General features: G+C 44.2%; 1 protein-coding gene across 1 annotated transcript in view; it reads right to left on the minus strand.

The window, feature by feature from the left end:
* The window catches only part of MSH3 (mutS homolog 3), a 192,110-nt gene that overhangs the window by 70,161 nt on the left and 101,826 nt on the right, over nt 1-20,123 (minus strand). The window contains 4 exon segments of the mRNA XM_083151861.1: nt 6,366-6,482; nt 9,842-9,906; nt 10,946-11,114; nt 11,215-11,402. Coding sequence (XP_083007987.1) covers nt 6,366-6,482; nt 9,842-9,906; nt 10,946-11,114; nt 11,215-11,402 — 539 coding nt within the window.

Genomic DNA, 20,123 nt, shown 5'->3' on the forward strand with positions numbered 1-20,123 from the left:
GCTGAGCGACAATAGGAACATAAAAATCTAGGAATATAGATTCAGTAGATACTGTAGCAGACATAAAGCAGTGTTTTGTTCCTTTTAATACTGTTTTGCTGTGTGAATTGTACAAGAAAGTGTACAAAGACTACAATATCAACGCTAGAAGCATCTATCAAACTGATTAATAAAACCAATTATACTTTCTACCAACAGACTCCTCTAGGGTAACTTAACCGTTAGTTAGTGGTGCCCAAGGGCTAAGTTCTGAGAAGAGAGATATATGAAAGGTTAGGAAAACATTGTACAAGCGAAATTAAAGTGTTATATTCTCTGTTACCACCAAAATTGCACAAGTTACTACATGAAAAATTCCACCACATCCACATTATTTAATCTTGTAATTGTATTTGTATGTGCGTGTATTAAACTACATCCATTCAGTGGCTTTTATAGTGGGTACACTCAGTGCGATTTTGCATACGATTCAATTAGGATCGAATCTAATGGTACACAAAAAGCATTCGATTTGACTATATAGTACAGATCTGTACTATATAGTCTTGCCTGACAAGAATATTTTTCTATTTAATTTACACTACACGGGATCGCGCATTGGGATCGAATCTGCATCAAATGTAGAAAAATCATTCGATGCCCACTCGATTTTCTATTCGATTTTGCTTCTATAAGTAAAACTGAATAAAAAATAGTGCATTTCTCTCAGTGTGTACCCTCTATTATACCGCCGCAAAAAAGTGTTTTACCCTTGTGGACCCGGGTCAGCGGCAGTGTAAAAGGCAGAGTTAACCCGTGTCCCTTTACACACAGGACTTCTATCCAGGTCCTGACCAGGGTAGAACACGGGCAGGACTTGGGTAAAGGGCAGTGTAAATGCCGCCCGGTTATCTGACCCGGCTCCCATTTACATCAAGGAGGCAAGCCAAACCTCCGGACCACAGTGTCCACAGTTGGACGGGGGGGCGCACACAGCCCTTTGCTGCTGTCTGCTGGGCCTGATTGTGGCATCCATTCACCTTGTGGACAGGGGCTGGGGGGGTTTGGGTGCAGGGGACTTACCTTGGTTCTTTTTTTTACAGCGCCACGATCGGCGGTCACGGCGGAGTGATCACTGGTCCCGGCAGGGTGATCACTGGTCCCAGCGCTTGGAGATGAGGTCATCTCCAAGCACTGCCTCCGTTTACACTGCGGGTAGGCACCGCAGTGTAAACGGTGCAAATCCCGGATCCGACCTGGCTTGGATCCGTGTTCTAAATGCCGGATCTGATGCGGGATTTGGTTGTAAAAGGGGTATTCGTTATTAGAAAAAAAAAAAGGTACTTGTTTCCTAGCACGGCCACATATCTTATGGATCGTGTACCTTTAGTTAAGGTACACGATCCATAAGATGGACCCGATTTCCTTTGAAATCAGGTCCATTTGGCCGGCTAGGACAAAATATCGGGGGCATCGCGTCGGTCGGGACCGTTAACAATGGTCCCGACGCGACCGACGCGATGCCCGCGATTTCCCCATAGACTTCAATGTTAAAAAATATTTTAACATTGAAATCGTGTCGGGAAAGGTAAAATATCGGGGGCATCGCGTCGGTCGGGACCATTAACATAGGTACCGACGCGATGCCCCCGATTTTTACATAGGCTTCAATGTTAAAAGATTTTTTAACATTGAAATCCTGAAAAAATGTGAAAAATGTGAAATGGGCCAATATGACCCATTTCACATTTTAGATGTCCCCGTCGTCACCCCACGATAGACGCCAACCCGAAGCGTGGCGAGCGCAGCGAGCCCGCGAGGGGCGGCGGTGCGCGTCCTCCGACCTTTTCATTCCCCTACTATCCACGTCGGCGTGGAGTTGAGAATAGAATAGTGTGGCGAGCGCAGCGAGCCACCGAGCCCGAAGCGTGGCGAGCGCAGCGAGCCCCGCGAAGGGACGCGGATACCTTCACAGTTATACGCGTCCCCTCGCGGGCTTCACAGGTGTCCGTGGCGACGCGGACACCTGTGAAGTCAGCGAAGGGACGCGTTTACCTGTGAAGGTATCCGCGTCCCCTCGCGGGGCTCGCTGCGCTCGCCACGCTTCGGGCTCGGTGGCTCGCTGCGCTCGCCACACTATTCTATTGTCAACTCCACGCCGACGTGGATAGTAGGGGAATGAAAAGGTCGGAGGACGCGCACAGCCGCCGCTCGCCACGCTTCGGGTTGGCGTCTACCGTGGGGTGGGGTGTACGCCGGGACATTTGGGGGGGTTGGGAATATTTTACATTGAATCCAATGTAAAATCGGGTCCCAGGGACCCGATTTACATTTAATAAAAAAAAAAAATCGGGTCCAAAATCAGTCGGTCGCGACGATCGCATCGCATGCGACCAAATCGCATGCGATGCGATCGACCCGATTTTTCCGACACGACCACCCCGATGTAAATCGGTGTGGCCGTGCTAGGAAACAAGTACCAAAAAAAACATATAGAGCTATTTAGCAGACAAATGAACTGCAAATTATGATATATTCAATTTAATACCATGACTCATGCAAACAACTTTGCCCAAGTAAAATGACTTGCAGATTGTTCAAAAATTGTATATAAATGAATATGCACATTTATAGAACGGTCAAAATGAAATACAAAATCTCATTCCAGTTCCTTTTATCTCTCCTGCTAAGAAAAACAACAGCATAGACCCTCAGCCCCAGTAGTTTGGTAGATACTCAGCAGCCACTGACTGAGACTGCCTATTAATCCAGAGAGGCTCACTGACAATACTGTAGTAGACACGGTTGTAGCCTGGGGAAGCATCAGCGCTGATACAGTAAGTGTGAGTACTTGCTGATCTGTGGGCGTCCGCTATGGTTGTACTAGTTGCTGATATTTAAAGGTGAAATGAGCAAATGTTTCCCTTTAAAATTGTGTTAACCGGCTTCAGAACGTGTAATCCAGAACTGCTCATATCAGAACCTTTTACTGCTGTAACCGGGAGAGCACCCAGCAGTACATAATTATAAGAAAATTTAAGAAAGACATGTTCGCTACTAATTCTAATTGCAAGTGCACTTAGATACTTTAAACACTAGCATTATTTCATTTAATAATATACTAGTTTTCATAGATCTCAATCACTTCTGTAACAGATGGAAGTGAGGGGTGAATGTTCCTGCACTGCCAAACAGAAACCATAAACTTCTGAAGACGTTTCATTAAACATATTCCGACGGGGGCAGTGTATATTCACATCAATGTGTCACCACAGGAGAGAATGAAAGCATCTTTTTGGCCATAGTTTCAGAAGAAAGAAATGCTTTAACAAAAGTTTGGGTCTTTTGTAACATAACGGTCAGACTTATTTCCATCTTCAATACGACAATGTGGAACAATTCAGGTCCACTGTAGATCTAGTATATTGTTATTGTTTTTGAATAAAAAGAACAATGGTGGTATGACCCAACATTTTCCATTGATTCACCTCAGGGCAGTGGTTCCCAAACTGTGTGCCGCGGCTCCCTGGGGTGCCTCGGGACACATGCAGGGGTGCCCTGGGTTGGTAGTCCAGGACCAACTCAAATTATTAATGGTTAATTATTTATGAGCAAAAGCAATGCTGGTGGCTGCCATTAATAAAATGTGTACAAACAGAAGCAAATCCTGCCCTTTACCACATACCTGACCCAAAGAATCACAAATAAACCCAATCTAATAAATTTATTTTTGGCTTAGGGGTGCCGGGAAAAAATTTTGATACTCTAGGGTGCCGTGATTCAAAAAAGATTGGGAACCCCTGACCTCAGGGGCCTCATTCGCCATCCAATACCTGGCTAAAACAACTTTAGCCAGAGTACATTATATATATTTATACAGTATGTAATTTTAGAAACGGTTACTTTGGAAGTACAGTAAGTGCAAATAAACAGGAACAGATATAAAGGAGGTCAGGTAGAAAAAATATGACTCATACCCCTTTTCCGCTAGCAGAAATAACCCAGTAATTTCCGCGGGGTGAGAATCAACTCAGGTTTTCTGCTAGTGGAAATGCTCTATGGTAAGATAAGCCGGTTTGGATTCCCCTGCAATCCAACCCAGGTAATTACCATGGTTAAACCTAGGATGCTTCCGGGTCGAGGGGTAGTGGAAATGCTCCCAACCCGGTATTTTTGAAAAACAGAGCGCATTGGAGTTTCATATTGAATATTTGAAACTAATATAAAAGCACAAACTTTTTCAAATAAACATTTGTGGTCTCTTCTTTAATCAGGAAATGTTTTCTTTAATGGTGGCCCTTTTGGATAATGGTGTAATGGTGGCCCTGTTTTGTGACTAAACCCTTTAAAAAGGCCCCAATGGGGGAAATAGCAGGGGGAGGGGCCCCATTGAATGTGGTCTTCCCCGACAGCATTGAACAGGGATCTCGGCAGAATGGGCCCAACTTTAATTGGCGAATGCAAACAAAGCAGGTGACAATAGGCCTTACTGCTGTGTTCTTAGCCTAGGACACATGGAGCTGAAGTTTAGACCCTAGGGGCTGGATGTATAAAGAGTGTGGAATACATTCTACCAAACGCTGCAATACTTGCAAAAAGAGCTGCCCTTTGTGAAGCCGCCAAGTGAGAGAGTGCCTGCGAGTCCCTCTCACCTACTACACCTGGGAGCCTCCTACTGCAGATGGCTTCAGGGACTCCCAGGCTCCTCCTCCTCCCTGCACCCAGTAGGTGAAGTCCTGTTGCCAGGGAGTAGGTCACTGGGTTCGGCCTGAACACCTGGAGGCTGCCCGGAGAGCAGATGAGGGGGGCCGGCGGGAAGGGGGCAGGGCCACAGGGGTTGATGAGGCATGCAGTAAAAAGCACATAAGCTTCTATAGGCAACCCCAAAAAAACCCCTGGCATAACCCTCCACACCGAAAACGTAGCAGTCCTGCATGGATACATTTGAAAATGTGTTAAAAACTTAGAGAACAGGGTTTTTACTGCAGTCTTCTCTTGATACATCCTGTTTTAGCTGTCAGGGCAGAATAAAGGAGCAGAAGCCAACCAATAAAGATGGGAGACACAAGTACACAAAAATGCACAATATTGTTCTGAATGAATTGTGTGTAAACATGAGCATTTTATAATTGTTACTTAATAAAAAACGAAAGCCAGCCATTGTAATCTTTAGAACTACTTATTGCATTATAATGAGTTTTCTCAACACTATGGAATCTTGTATAAGTAAGTAAGTATAATTTATATAGCGCACTTTCTCCAGCAGGACTCAAGGCACTTTGTATTACGTGCATTGATTCTTAATGGTTGCAGAGGATATTGGTAGTACAGTAACAGACAAAAGAAACCCTTAAGTGAAATGCAGGATTGGTGCAGCATTTTGGATAAGAACTTCCATGGGTTGTGTACTCCACCCTGACAAGGTACCAGGTGCGGCAGCCATTTTACGCATATATATATATTATATATATATATATATATATATATATATATATATACATACATACATACACACACACACACACAGATGTAGCAGGGCTCACTGTGGAAGCAATACAACCATTCGTGCCCACTTGTCACAGTAAATTTGCTCCTGTGGTACAGAATCACTATGCCACAACGTTGCAGCTCAATGCATTTCTATGACCTGCGGGAGCAAAATAGATGCACAAGCGCGGCAACAGGGCCATGTCAATAACCGCAGATGTTGCATGTGGCCATTGGCGCGGCAACTATGAGTGCGGCTACATCTGTACCAGGGTTATTCAAAATGCAGCCCTTCAGCTGTCAAGGATTTACACATTCCAACATGCCCAGTCACATGTTTGCCAATAAGGCAGGGCATCTTAGGATATATAGTCAAACAGGCCCATGCTCAATAGCTCTGATATATACGATATATAACTTCCTGTTACCATAAATATTGGTCCATATCTCCTTTCAGACATCTGTGACTAGGCATGTGAATAAAATGGTCTACTGACGGCTCAGTGTCAACCCTCCAAGATGACTACAAAGTAATTAAAGCACACATTTCCTGTATTTTATGTCACATACAAGACTAATAGATGTGAAACTACGACTCATGCACATGCATTGTTGTCATCAACTGAGCATTAAACAAAACTGTGACCGGATCAGTGGACTAGAAACAACTACATTTCAAAGCTTCCACTCCCCTTTTACAACACTGAGGATTCGTCAGTCCATTCAACGGAAGAGGGTATACCAATCCTAAGAGAGAAATTCCGCTGTCTTGCTCCTCCTGTGTTGGATGAATAGCGTGTGTCCAATGCAAAGCAATCCAGCATTGTGTATGATAAAATATATATATATATATATATATATATAAATAAAAAGGTTTAATAATTGTTTTGCAAACTCACTCAAGAAAATGTAGCCATTCCGTATTGCAGTCAAGGACTAACTGCTCCCGAAGCCGATTCAGATGTCTGTAATTTTCGACTATAAAAGGAGAGTGGAAGCGAGTGACAGCTTTTGTACTGAGAGAGAGAGAGAGAGAGAGAGAGAGAGAGAGAGAGAGAGAGAGAAATACAAGTAAATAAGAAATCAAGGTTACCAAGCAATCAGTTATGCAATCACTGGGGACAATTAGACTCCGGCTCTTTTTTATTTTCGCTGAGCCGTAGAATAAATGGATTGAAATAAAAAAAATAAAAAATAACAGAAGAAAAGGGGGAAAAAATAAATAAAAAGCTCCATTATGGGAACACTAGACTGTATTTATTCAGATCTCTTTTCTTATAAATAGAGCACCAGGTTACTATGGTGAAGAGCACATTCAATGCTTTTTAGAGAGAGATTTATAATAAACGTTTGTGATCATAAGGATCTTTTATATACTGAATTAATAGGACGCTTTACCCCCCAAACAATTTTATTTAGAAATCTGAATGACACTGTACAGCGCTCATTGAAATGATATAACTCGTTTCATCAGATTATGGTAATTGGATCAGCATTTAATAAAGGGCTGATGATGTACATTGCTGTCGGATAAGAGAGTTGGGGTGTTTACTCAATAGGACATAATTACATGATGTTTAGCTTTGACTAATAATTACTGCACTGTACGAATGTATTCCCTGACATGAATGCATATTTAAAATCAGCATAATCACATTTTAGAACCAGGGACGGATTATGCCCCTAATGGTTTTGGTGGATGGAACTGTAGTCTCCCTGCGCACCCCCTGTAAACTGCCTGGTTCCTTATGGGTGTTCCCAAAAACCTGTGGGTAATTTGGGAACGTGTGGGTATGAAAGACTTCACAAAAAATTTAATAATAAAAGCATGGGTAAAAGAAGCAAATAGTGGATGTACAATAAAACCAATAAATGACAAACAGATCCTCCCTTACCCAATGGCGGAGTTGGAGCCTAGGATGGTAATCGCAGAGTGTTCCTGGGGAAAACATACACCCTGCAAGGCTCCACAAGAGTACAATGGGTGAATGCAATCCAGGCCAACACGTTTCGAGTCCCTGGGATCTTGGGGCGGGTGCTGACGCCATCCCCCCCCCCCCCCGAACAGGCAACAATACGCTTGCATTCCCAGGGGAATGCTCAGCTTTTTTTTATGGGGATGCCAATAAAACCCTGGGTGTGTCCATGCTGCCGCTCCCAGACCTGCCTGTCTGGAGTGAACGGCAAGGCGAGTGTGAAACCTGGCAAATCTGTTCGCGCATGCACAGACCCCAAACATCGGGAAAAGGGCCGAATTCGTACCCGAATGAATGGGACTGAATCAGGTGGCATAGGTCAGTACAGGCTTTAGCCATCTCTGCACCTAACTTAGCATCTTATCTGGCATTTCAATAGATTACAATATATAATGTGCCCCAAGATTCTATTCACATGTCAATACAGCCAGGATTTTATTCGCTGCCAGTCTTTTTCTGGTTCACTCAGAGGCAAATTCATTCTCAAATGGACAAAACCTTGTGCACTGAAGGTGGGGCAGATGTAACATGTGCAGAGAGAATTAGATTTGGGTGAGTTATTTTGTTTCTGTGCAGGGAAAATACTGACTGCTTTATTTCTACACTGCAATATAGATCTCACTTTGAAGAAATACCCCACCCAAGTCTAATTCTATCTGCACATGTTATACCCCCCCCCCCCCAGTGCAAATGGTTTTGTCCATTTGAGAAGGAATTTTTCTCTAAGAATGAACCAAAATAAGGCCCTTTGAATTGACTCCCGATGGCCTCTCATTGGTAAGTATAGATGAGACAGTGAATGAAATTAATCTTGTGAGCCCACCTGAGAGCTGTGCAAAGCTTCTGAATAGCCATCTACTGCTGCCTTAGCGATTAATTGGGAACCAGCCTTCCTATACGAAACGCGTAAAATCTGCTTTATACACCTAAGGGACGGCTGCATGTCAGCTTCCGATTAATGCTCCGCACTATCCATTATTTTAAATGTTGACCAGATTTCCAGCCAATGACTATAAGAAACCTTTTTTTAATATGCACAGCACATCGGATGAGGCAGTGTAGAAAAAGATGCATTCACTGGCTGCCCAGCTCTTGGAATTTTTGAAGTTAATATATACAATGTTGCATTATGATTTAAGGACGGCACAAGGATCACTATAGGCATATATCAAAATGCATGTAACTATTATTGTTTAGATCGTTTGTATTCTCACATAGCCAATTAAGCAGCGCTGAACAAAGAATACATAATAAATCACTCACAGTGGTCCATGCCCCTGTGCAGCATTCCAAATTCCCAGCCGCACAAATCTGTTATTCTGCCAGAAGCCAATTAACCTACCAGTTTGTGTGTAAGCTCTGGGTGTAAAAAACCCCCCCTCAGAAATAAGGGAAGAACATGTCGACTACAATGGATAGGGCTCTGGTGTGAAACCCATAAACCCAGTAATGTAAAGCAGCAACGATAATTGTGAAGTGCACTCACTGAGTGCTTGGGCAGGCTGTGAAAAAAATGGTGAAAAATCCAATTTACTAAAACCTGTAATTTGGTCTTTCCTACATAGTAAGATCCAACCCACTAATAGGAGCTAACTCTTTAAAGATCACTCTTCTCAATGTTGTCGGCAGCATACATAAGGGAAAACACTAGATTAAAGCATAACAGAGTTCGGTTCAGATGATCGGATTCCTTTGATAAAGCCGCTGAGAGCGCAGAGCCGGCGGGGAAACACACCAGGACCAATACACCGTACCTTTCAGATATATTCTGTCTGTTTACAACTTGCTGACAGGTACTTATAGTGGACACGGCAAAACAAATCCTAAAACTCCGGATAAAGCTGCACCACTCAGGTGATTCAGCACCAGCAGCTGGGAGAACGGTGATCCTTACTACGTGTCAACACTACAGGTACCTGCTACACAATGTCTGGCCAGATTTATATTGTTGTCATGCTGTCTTAGATCACTATATTCTATATATTATAGCAGATGAATAAGGCCTATTGTGACATTGTTTCTTAAAATTCACAATTTTTTAAATATATATATTTTTATTGTTTTAATTTAACCACAACCTTTGCACAGTTTTGCTTTGTTCTGTCTTCGTTTCACATCTGTCTTTAAGGAGCTTGAGCAACTCCCCACAAAAAAACACAGCAACTGGTTGTAGGATATTTTATGTAATTGTTTCATCCGATATAGAGCGCCAGACTTTTTGTTTCTTAATCAGCTTGTAAGACTTATTACATATGCCCCAAAGACTTTTCTTAATGGCTGCTTTACATTACAAACTTTTCCTACATCCATTTAGCGAAACAATTTGGGGAATTCAATAACTCATGCATTAAGGTAGGAAATAAACATTAACACTTGATTTAAACACCCGAATAACATACCTACTTATGATAACCCAGTCAGATGGTACACAGGACAGCAAATTATTCTTTATTTCGATTAAAAACTAAAATAAAAATAAGTTATAGATATTATTTACTAGGAATTCACATTTCTTAACTGGCATCTATTAAATTAGAGCATGTATCTAAACAGGAAAGCCACGGGTGGCTGATATTGTGTGTACACACTGAACAATATTGGTAAACAATATCAATTAATGATGTCACCGGGAGCCGCTGAACATACAGGTCATTGGCTGTGTAGCCAAAGAGACCCGAAGTGTAGCGAGCTATGCGAGGGGACGCGGTTCTACGTTTCAGTGTCCATGTGAACTGTGTCAGAATTCGGGACAAAAAAAAAAAAGGTAAAAAAACCCAAGTCGATCTTTTGACTGTCGACTTTGCCCATGTCGACCGAATGACCCTGCTGCCCATGTCGACCGAATGACCCTGCTGACTTAACCCCATGTCAACCATTAGTCCTGTCGACATTGAAGCATGTCGACTTCATGGAGTCGACCTAGTTGCTGTCCATCCAATGATCCATACCCTGTTGCACAGGTTTACACTGTAATTGGCTGTTTCTTACATGTCTCGCTGACACCTAAAGGTCATAAACTTTTTCTTGACAGGTGCTAATGGCTGAACAGTAGGTTGTGTAGTAAAAACGAAGCACAAGATGTGATTGTGATATTAATGAATTGTCATAATCACAGTTTGACAGAAGATCAAGGAGTGTGCATACTGGGTAATTTACACAAAATCACCTTATATGAAGGTGACCAGTTGGTGCCCTTGGGGCAATGCACAATTTGTGCATTGCCCCAAGCATTAGAGGCTAGAGGAATACTAGAGCAAACTGCTAAATAGATAACGCTTATAACAAAATGAACAAAGACCGCGATAATTAGGCAAATGCAATATTGATGGGTAATTATGCGGTTCTATCTAATGCAGAGTTATTTCTGGTAGATCAGCCATGGAAAGAGAGTGCTGAAGGTTCATTATTTTATCTGTGGATGTGCTGAAGCTTTCATAACACAAAAGGTCAGAGAATCGCAGACACACAAAGAAAATACATTTGTTATTAATAACTATCATTACCTCCTGTCCCGACACTGTGTTATAAGTTATGGAAGGATTTTTCAATAATTTACGGATGTCAGTCAGATGTCCTAGAATTTGTGAGAGCGCCTCCTGGATCTCAGCCTTCCTTTGGCTTATTTTGGGAAACTCTGTGAGGTCTTTAAAAAGGTCAGTTTTATTTCCAGCCCTGCAAAACAACAAACAGAGAATGCTTCATCCTTTATCTGCATCTTTCTGTAGCCGGCTATAAGGAGGGCATCGTAACAGCAGACCCGCTAAGCACTTACTTGGCTGCATCTTCATTTAAAACACGTGCAAACCTCTGCACTGGGCCGAGAATTTGTGGGACCTCTGTGAAAATCTTTTTCAACAAAGTGGATTTAACTTGAGATTTAATTGCAGGAATCAATGATTCGAGGTGGCTTTCCAGGAAACGCAATGTGCTGACTATTAGGAAAAACTCCTGAGGGGAGCACTGAAAAAAAAAAAATGGCATCATAAAAAATGTAGTTTCGAACATCAGATGCAATCACACGTCATCTGTTAAGAACACCTGATAAATTCATTCACCTTTAAACTCAAAATCAAATGTATTGATCTGACAAAGCCATAACTAGCAATGCTTCTCGTCACATCTTTCAGCAGCGATAATTATGAATCGGACAACATCAATATAATGCCCTTTTAAGCAACTGGAAATTTAAACATAGTTGTTGAGAAGAGACAAAAGAACCCGCAGGCTATAAAGGGAAAAAAAAAACAACTGGCATTTTGTGATGCTGTGGATGTTAAGCGGCCTGTTCAAATAGATGCAAGTTACCATAGTGACAGCGTGGCAATGCTGCCAAAGGTCCTGCAAATCACCCTTCTTTTGGCTCGATCTCGCCCCAGATTTGCAGAATTTTGTTTGCAGACCCATAGGGGTACATACAAAAAGCCACGAGCTGTGCAACTGTTAGCGAACTTGCTCATGGATACATAAGTGGCGCTTAATTGAATCAATGCAAGACTATTTTGTTCCACTCTACAAAGACCTTAAAAAGTATATTGTTCTTGGATTAAATTGAGAAATATTTACCAGTTTACTTCACCTAGACAAAGCGTGGTCATATTCTAATGATGTGTATTGAAAAGATATGTATTCTGGATAATGCAGTTAAATATTATCAATTTACGTTCCCATGGAAATCGCCCGGTGATGCAGGTGCAGGCAGCTGACATCACCGGATGTCAGCTGCCCACTCATTTCCTATTGAGTGTGCACGCAAATATAAGTGACTCAGGAGTTACTTAGATATGTGGGCACCCTCCACATCATTCGATGGTCGCAACCATCAAATGATGTGGGCATTCCCCCATAGGCTGCGAATGGATGTCTATGTTAAACATCCATTTGCAGCCATGCGGGCGAACCCACCGTGCGAGAGGGGTCGGCGTACCGGAATTCTGCGGGCATCATCGAAGGGACTCGCAAGACTGCGAAATCGCAGCCTTGCGAGTCAACCGGAATAAGGGCCTGAATGTGCTGTTTTTAAGGAGAGGAAGGAGTCAAGGATTAGTGCAAGACAGCACACTTGGGGGCTAGAGGAGATAGAAGTGCCATCAATACATAATGAGATTGTGCAGGAGCATGGGATTATCATCAGCGCAGTCTTAAGGTGGCCATACATCTACAGATCGATTGTCAGATTGGGCTGGTTGGAACAAAATCCTGGTAATGGATGAGAGCAAATGACAGTTGACCATTTGCTTTGAATTGCTCGAAAACAGACAAAAACTGTCAAAAACTGTCAAAAACTGTCAAAAACTGTCAAAAACTGTCATTCAGATATTGCCAGGTTTTTGTTCCAACCAGCCCAATCTGACAACCAATCTGTATATGTATGGCCAATATTAGACATGTGAAATGTAAGAAAGCGCTGGGAAAGCCATAAAGAGCTAGCGGAGATGGTGACACTAACAGTGAGAAGAGCAAGGGAGAGGTCAGGGGAGGAATGGTTGGATTTGCAGATCATCAGCATATATATGATATTTGAAGTCAAAAGAGCTAATGAGACAGAACAAAGGAGAGGAACAAGAGTAGAACCTTGAGGGACATCTACTGTTCGTGTAAGTGGGGGGTGAGGTAGAGTCAAAAGTGGTGACAAAAGAAATGGTCAGAGAGGTAGGAGGACAACAACGAGAGGGCAGTATCATGCAGACCAATGAAGTGAAGGATTTGCAGAAATTTGGTGTGGTCCACAGTGTCAAAAGCATCAGAGGTGTAATAAGCAGAGAGTAGTGGCCTTTAGATTTGGCAGCATGGAAAGCATTGCATACTTGTGTGAGGGCAGATTCAGTTGAGTGGAGATGAACCAAAGGAACCAAAGACTGGAATGGGTTAAAGAGTGTAAGTGGGAGAAAAGAAAGGCACTAGGGCGGTTGTAGACCATATACGCTCCAGGAGTTTGGAGCCAAAAGGGAGAAGATAAATGGTTGGGTAGTTGGAGAGGGTGTTTGGATCCAGAGTAGGTTTTTAAGAATAGATGAGACAAGTGCATGCTTGAAGAGGGGGACAGTGCCTAATGAGAGGGAGAGATTGAGGAGGTAGGCAAGATGGAAACAGGTAGGTGAGGAGGCAGGAAGTTATACAGTCAAGTGGGTGGGAGGGGGGGGGGATGGATGAGGGTCATGACTTCCTCCCCAGATACATGGAAGAAAGTGGTCAGAGATAATAAGAGGGATGGAAAGGGGTGGTAATGGAAAGGTGGCAGCTGGTTGCTGATGGTCAGGTGGGATGTGATGTCCTGACGTATAAAGGCAATATGAATATGGATGTGAAGTAAGTGGTGAAGTCAAGAGCAGAGAGTGTGGAGAGGAGAGGTGGAGGAAGTTGACAGTGGTAAAGAGGTGCCAGGTGTTAGAAGACTGGTAGGAGATGAGATATATAACACATACTGTATATAAACTGAATGATCTGAAATCATACTCAAAAGTGAACTTGTCTCTCTTAATAGCAAGGGATCGGTTTTATGTTACCAATAAATTTACAGAATTTTGGCCAATCGGGAGACCGCCATTCTGAGCCTCATTCCTATGCACCAGGCTGATAAGAGGTCGAATATCAACAGGTTTTACCAAAAAGTCATGTTTTGAGAAATTCGTTCAATCAAATTACCGTATATACTTAAGTATAAGCCGAGGGGGGCTTTTTCAGCTGAAAAAGTCGGCTTATACTTGAGTGAGGGTCCCACTCGAGTCAATAAGTTTCCCCAGTTTTTTGTGGTAAAATTAGGTGCCTCAGTTTATATTCGGGTCGGCTTATACTAGAGTATATACGGTAGTTTTACATTTTTAAATAGTGGTTTCTATAATCATAAACACATCATTAGGTTTGTAAAATCATTTGCTGTCAAGTTATTTTTTACCAATACACATGGTAAACAAGAAATGAAGATTAGCACAGCATAACATGGTAATTTTAAATTTTTTAGATAGATTGGGCAAAAGTGTTTAAACTAGTCATTATAGATCACCCTGGAGATTAGCAGACATACTGAAAACAATGTTGACATTTTCTTTGGCAGCAGTTATCTGTAAGTGACAGTGCACATTCTGCTAATAATCATAATTATACTATACTGTAAGTCACCTTTGAGTTCCGAGACCTGTAAAAGGTACCCAGCTTGTGGTATAATGCTTATACTCTAGGGCACAAGTAATTAGGATAGGAGAAGTTTTTTTTCTCTCGATTTTTTTAATTTTATGAACTAACTAGCGACCCGCCCCAGCTCCACACGGGAAGCACTAATTATCTATAGCCACATGACTTCTGGTGGATGGAGGAGGGGGGTCATGTGATGAAGTTTTAGCAGATATCTATAGATACAGTGCCGATGGTCAATCTGGTTCCGTTGCACAACTTTGGTACGTTTAAGTTGCGAATAAGCATCACCGGTGATCCAACCTTCAATGTTGATACATGCGGTGGCATTCAGGGTGGTTCCAATGAATTCAAAAATTCAATCGGATAATTGACTGCTTGTTGCCCGTCCATTACTGTGTCGATCGATTTGTATTTGACTGTTTTGCCAGGCAGTTTCAATTGAATTTGCTCATTGAGCTTGTTAACATCATCTTTTTTGGTGCCAAAATTGCATGTTCGCACAGCCAATCTGGATTTTTGTAGTTGGTTGTTAGATTTGGGAATACGTTGTCAACAACGGCTTGAATATTCAGTTGCATTTAACAGAAGTTCGGCATGAACGAAATCTCATTCGTGGCGCGATCAAGTAATTTCCCCCAAAAAATTCTGTTGATCCGATCGCTACCAAACTTCAAAGGATCACCTGAAGATTGCCTGAAAATGTCATCAAAATCGTCAGGCCGTTTTGGAGTCCATAGGGAACACACACACATCGATTTTTATATATATAGATGTGTAATTATTTTTGTCTTTTATGTAAGTTAGGGCTGTTCTAAAAGCAGCAATACAAAATACTTCAACAGAACCCTGGACACTTTGCAATCAATGGCGACTTAGTGTCATATCTCTGCATCGGATTCTGTAGTGCGGGTTCATGCCACATTTGCACCATCGCGTGGAATCACCACAATGCGATATCTCTTCTCAATGTGTTTATCTGAGCCTCAGGAGAAAATAAGACAAATGCGCATGTCAATGGCATTGCACCAATCACCGTGGGAGTCGCACATGGTGATTGCCGAGGCAATGATGACCGTGGCTACATCTGTAGGTGTAAAAGGTTATTCCTCATTTCACACTGAATATAAGTTTTCATATAATTTTAGCTTCTTAAAAACTTGAATAATTTAGACCATACACTGAATTTAGGATGTCCATGATTATCCAGAATACAACATAACATCACATTGGAAGGGGGCGCTCATGCATCCCTTTCTGTCGGAGCCCGCTCGCTGCTGACTTCCTGCTGCTCTTCCATCCTCCCCCGCACCTAACCACTCGCCCTGCCCGTCTCCCTGAAGCGGATCCGGGGAGGAAATCTGCTCCCCGCCGGCGTGCTGACGAGGACGCTCGCAAGTCCCATCAGATGTCCGGCCCCCCCTGTCCGGCAGCCTGCGCCAGCTCAGGAGATCTGGTGATTCTAAAGGCTGGCTGACAGGCGCTCTATCTGTAAGATACACAGCAAGCCTCACATGCCCAGTAATTGCAATAAACAGCAGGAATGTCATTCAAGCTCACTAAAATGTATTCTAAGCCACTTAAGCTTATCTCTTTCAATGTCAAGCCCACATCATGAGAGAAAGGTCAGTGACCTAATAGTAGATAAGATATTGCTGAAAGGACTTGGCGCTAGGGAACAGTTTTCCTGTAAGGAGCTCAGACATTTCATTCAAGGTAATTTAATTTATTCAAGGGGGAAGGGAGCCAGAAAAGTGGCAGATCCCTTTTTCCAATAAAGGACTAGTGCCAATAACAACATTCTAAGAAAAGAAAACCGTACGGTTTAATAAATAAGCTCCTGGAAGTGATTATAATCAGTCAAAAGGATATGTTAGGTTTTACAACTGTTATTAGGCAGGAATAAAGCCAGTTGCTAAATTTGCCAACAGTAGTGACATTCTACGTACAGTATATGACCTGTGTGGTCTGCTCTCCAGCAGCTTGTTTGGTAACTATAGTACTGTATTCTGTATGCAAGGAAGGAAGCAACCCTAGATTTTGTTCTCACAAAACAGAGAAGTGTCAAAAGTGTCTGTAGGAAAGAACATGGTGGGTATGTATGGGAGGAAGGGGGTCTTATAAATTTGGGTTGTTGCAGTTCATTATTCGACCAGCAGTAAAGAAGAATCACACCAATAAAAGAAGTTCTAGATTTATGAAGGGCTGAAATGAGAAATCTCACAGGGAGGGAATGGATAGATGCAGTGCAGGGACAGTAGAAGATAAATAAGCAATTTAAAATGTATAGAACTATATATTCGTAAATGCAAAAGAAGGATATATTGTTCTCCAAGTGGTAGAATAAGGGCTCAGAAACAAAATCATAGAAAATAAAGGTCTAGTATAATACTACCCACCCACCATCTCCCCACCTGCACCCATCAAACGCTGCACCCATCAAACGCTGCACCCCCACACCCCACTACAACTATACGCCCCAAGCGTCTGCAAAATGACTAGGCTGCAGACGCATCCTTCTTCGGTTTGCCTGCCGCCCGTGTAATTTGGACTGTGGAACTACAAGTGACAGGATGAAGTCCACCCAAACATTTTTTATACTTATTTCCCAACTACAAGTAGCACAATGACCTTGCACTGCGCTGCGCTATGCTGCTGCTGGCGATACCATCAGACAGATAAAATGGAGAGTGATAAACAGCCAGCCAATCAGCTCCTGCCTGACATTTTTCAAACACAGTCTGTGACATGGCAGGTAGGAGCTGATTGGCTGATTGTTTATCACTCTCCACTTTATCACTTTTGAAGGTAGTCACTTTGCCGTATCTGTCCCTAGTCACCCTGCCGGCTGCTATAGAGATGCGGAAAGCGACTGGACTACCCAGTCAGTTTGCTGTATCTGTCCCTAGTCACCCTGCCGGCTGCTATAGAGATGCGGAAAGCGACTGGACTACCCAGTCAGTTTGCTGTATCTGTCCCTAGTCACCCTGCCGGCTGCTATAGAGATGCAGAAAGCGACTGGACTACCCAGTCAGTTTGCTGTATCTGTCCCTAGTCACCCTGCCGGCTGCTATAGAGATGCGGAAAGCGACTGGACTACCCAGTCAGTTTGCTGTATCTGTCCCTAGTCACCCTGCCGGCTGCTATAGAGATGCGGAAAGCGACTGGACTACCCAGTCAGTTTGCTGTATCTGTCCCTAGTCTCTGTGTCAGAATGTGTTGGCATATGCTTGTCAATTATGCTGGCTGTGACATTCCTTTTGTCAGATTGTGTTGGCATATTTGATATCTTGCACTGTGGGGGCATATGTGTTATCTGGCACTGTGTTGGCTTTTTTGTTATCTTGCACTGTGGGGGCATATGTGGCTCTCAATATGTCGGGGAACTATACGTACCAGCTAGGGATGCCAATCCCGGGGCATTTTTTCAATCCCGGGAATCGGGATTGAAAAATGCTCAATCCCGGGATTCCTGGGATTGGCATCCCGCCCCTGTCCCCCACTTACTTTAGTGCGGTGGAGCGGGGCTGGCAGCGGCTGTCCCCCTTGAATGGTGGAGCGGGGCTGGCAGCGGCTGTCCCCCTTGAATGGTGGAGCGGGGCTTGCGGCGGCTGTCCCCCATGAGTGGTGGAGCGGGGCAGGTGGTGGCTGCGACGCCGGACGGAGAGGAATACTGTCACTGTGTGTGGCTGTGAGCGTGTTCTGGTGCCGGAGGTGCAGCGCTGCGGCCTGCGCAGCGTTACCCATAGGTCACGCTGCGCAGGCCACATCGCTGTACCTCCGGCGCTGAAACCCGCTCGCCACCCCTCCCCTCCAGTCAGTGTCACGGAACAAGTGAGTTCAGAAGTGACAGGGCGGAATGACCGGAATCCTCTCCCCCGTCTGACCTCTCTCGGCCGTATACCGCGTCGGTAACAGCCGGGCAGCGTCTGAGCGTGTGCTCAGACGCTGCCCGGCAATAGACTGTACAATCCCGAAATCCCGGGATTGGATAGTCCAATCCCGGGATTGAAATCCCGGACATTTTGGGGCCAAATCCCGGGATCCCGCCGATCCCGATCCCGGGATTGGCCACCCTAGTACCAGCATGCCCTGCCTCAGATTTGCTATAGTGGATTGCTGAAGCTGTTGCAGGGCATGCTGGGACCTGTAGTTCCACAACAGCTGGAGGGCCATGAGTTTGACACAGCTTGTCAATTATGCTGGCTGTGACATTCTCTGTGTCAGATTGTCAGCACATGATGAAAGTGGTAGAAAACAACGGAACGAATGAACGTATGTGTTCTCTGCACAGCCAGCACTGATGTAAAAAAGAAAATCACTTCTGTTTACGTTCTGTAATCACGCCCCTTTGTTTTGGTATGCCCTTAACCCAGCCCATTATGATAATTATGTTTATATATATATCGTGTCAAAAGCCCAAATCCCACGCTCGTGCCGGCGGATAAGGCCCCCCATACACTAGCCGATTTTGGTCAGATTTATGCCAGATCAGTCGGATCTGGCCTAAATCGGACCAAAATTGGCTAGTTTTGATGTCCCCTCAGATCCGATGCGCGGTCCCGTGCGCATCGGATCTGCGTCGGGTGGTCGGACCTGCTGCACGTCCGACCACCCGACTTGGGACCTAGTGGGGCGGTGCGGCGGTGGAGGGAGCAGGGGGGGCTGGGGACGCTGCGAGGGACACAGGCGGCATAGAGCCGGGCGGGGGGAGCCGGGAGCTGTCAGCACTGAATAAAAAAAAAAAAGCCCATACAATGAATGGGCGGCCTGTGATTGGCTGAGCGCTCTCTCAGCCAGTCAGCAATTGGCTGAGAGAGCGCTCAGCCAATCACAGGCTGCCCATTCATTGTATACAGTAGGCATTTTTTTCTAGCACTGACAGCTCCCGGCTCCCTCTGCCCGGCTCTATGCCGCCTGTGTCCCCCGCAGCGTCCCCAGCCCCCCTGCTCCCACCAGCAGCCCCCCCCCCCCCCTGCTCCCCGGGTTTTTTACATGTGATAAATCGAGACGATTTATCACATGTAAAAAATGGCACATCAAGTGCCAATCTAATCAAGCTCCCCCGGGGAGCAGCCGGGGAAGCTCAGGGGGAAGTCGGGGGCGACTTGTCCTAAGGACAAGTCGCCCTAGTGTATGGGGGCCTTAGAGAGGTAAAGACTAGGCTTGCAAGGGATAATAAAGTTCCTGTACAGTAGTTCCTGCACCTCATGCACGCGCTGCAGCACAAATTTTACGCATGCGCAAATGAGGTTTTCAAAAGTGACATCTGGTGGTTAATCTGCGGTATTGCACGCCACAGCGAATCGCCAAGCTTGTAAAAGATATTGCGAATGCCGAGCGCCATGGCGGCCGTGGCGGAAAAATCGCCATAGGCTGCAAAGTTGAGACCTGATACATCTGTACCAGGGCTATTTTTCTGCAGGCTCCAGCAGGAACTGAGGCCCTTATTCTAGTTCACTCTTTCTGACAAAATATTTCTTAGATGGACAAAACCATGTGCACTGCAGGTGAGGCAGGTGTAAAACCCCACCCAAATCTAATTATCTCTGC

The sequence above is a fragment of the Crinia signifera genome, chromosome 1 (assembly GCF_055691185.1).
Source record: "Crinia signifera chromosome 1, ASM5569118v1, whole genome shotgun sequence".
In the NCBI taxonomy this organism is placed as follows: domain Eukaryota; kingdom Metazoa; phylum Chordata; class Amphibia; order Anura; family Myobatrachidae; genus Crinia; species Crinia signifera.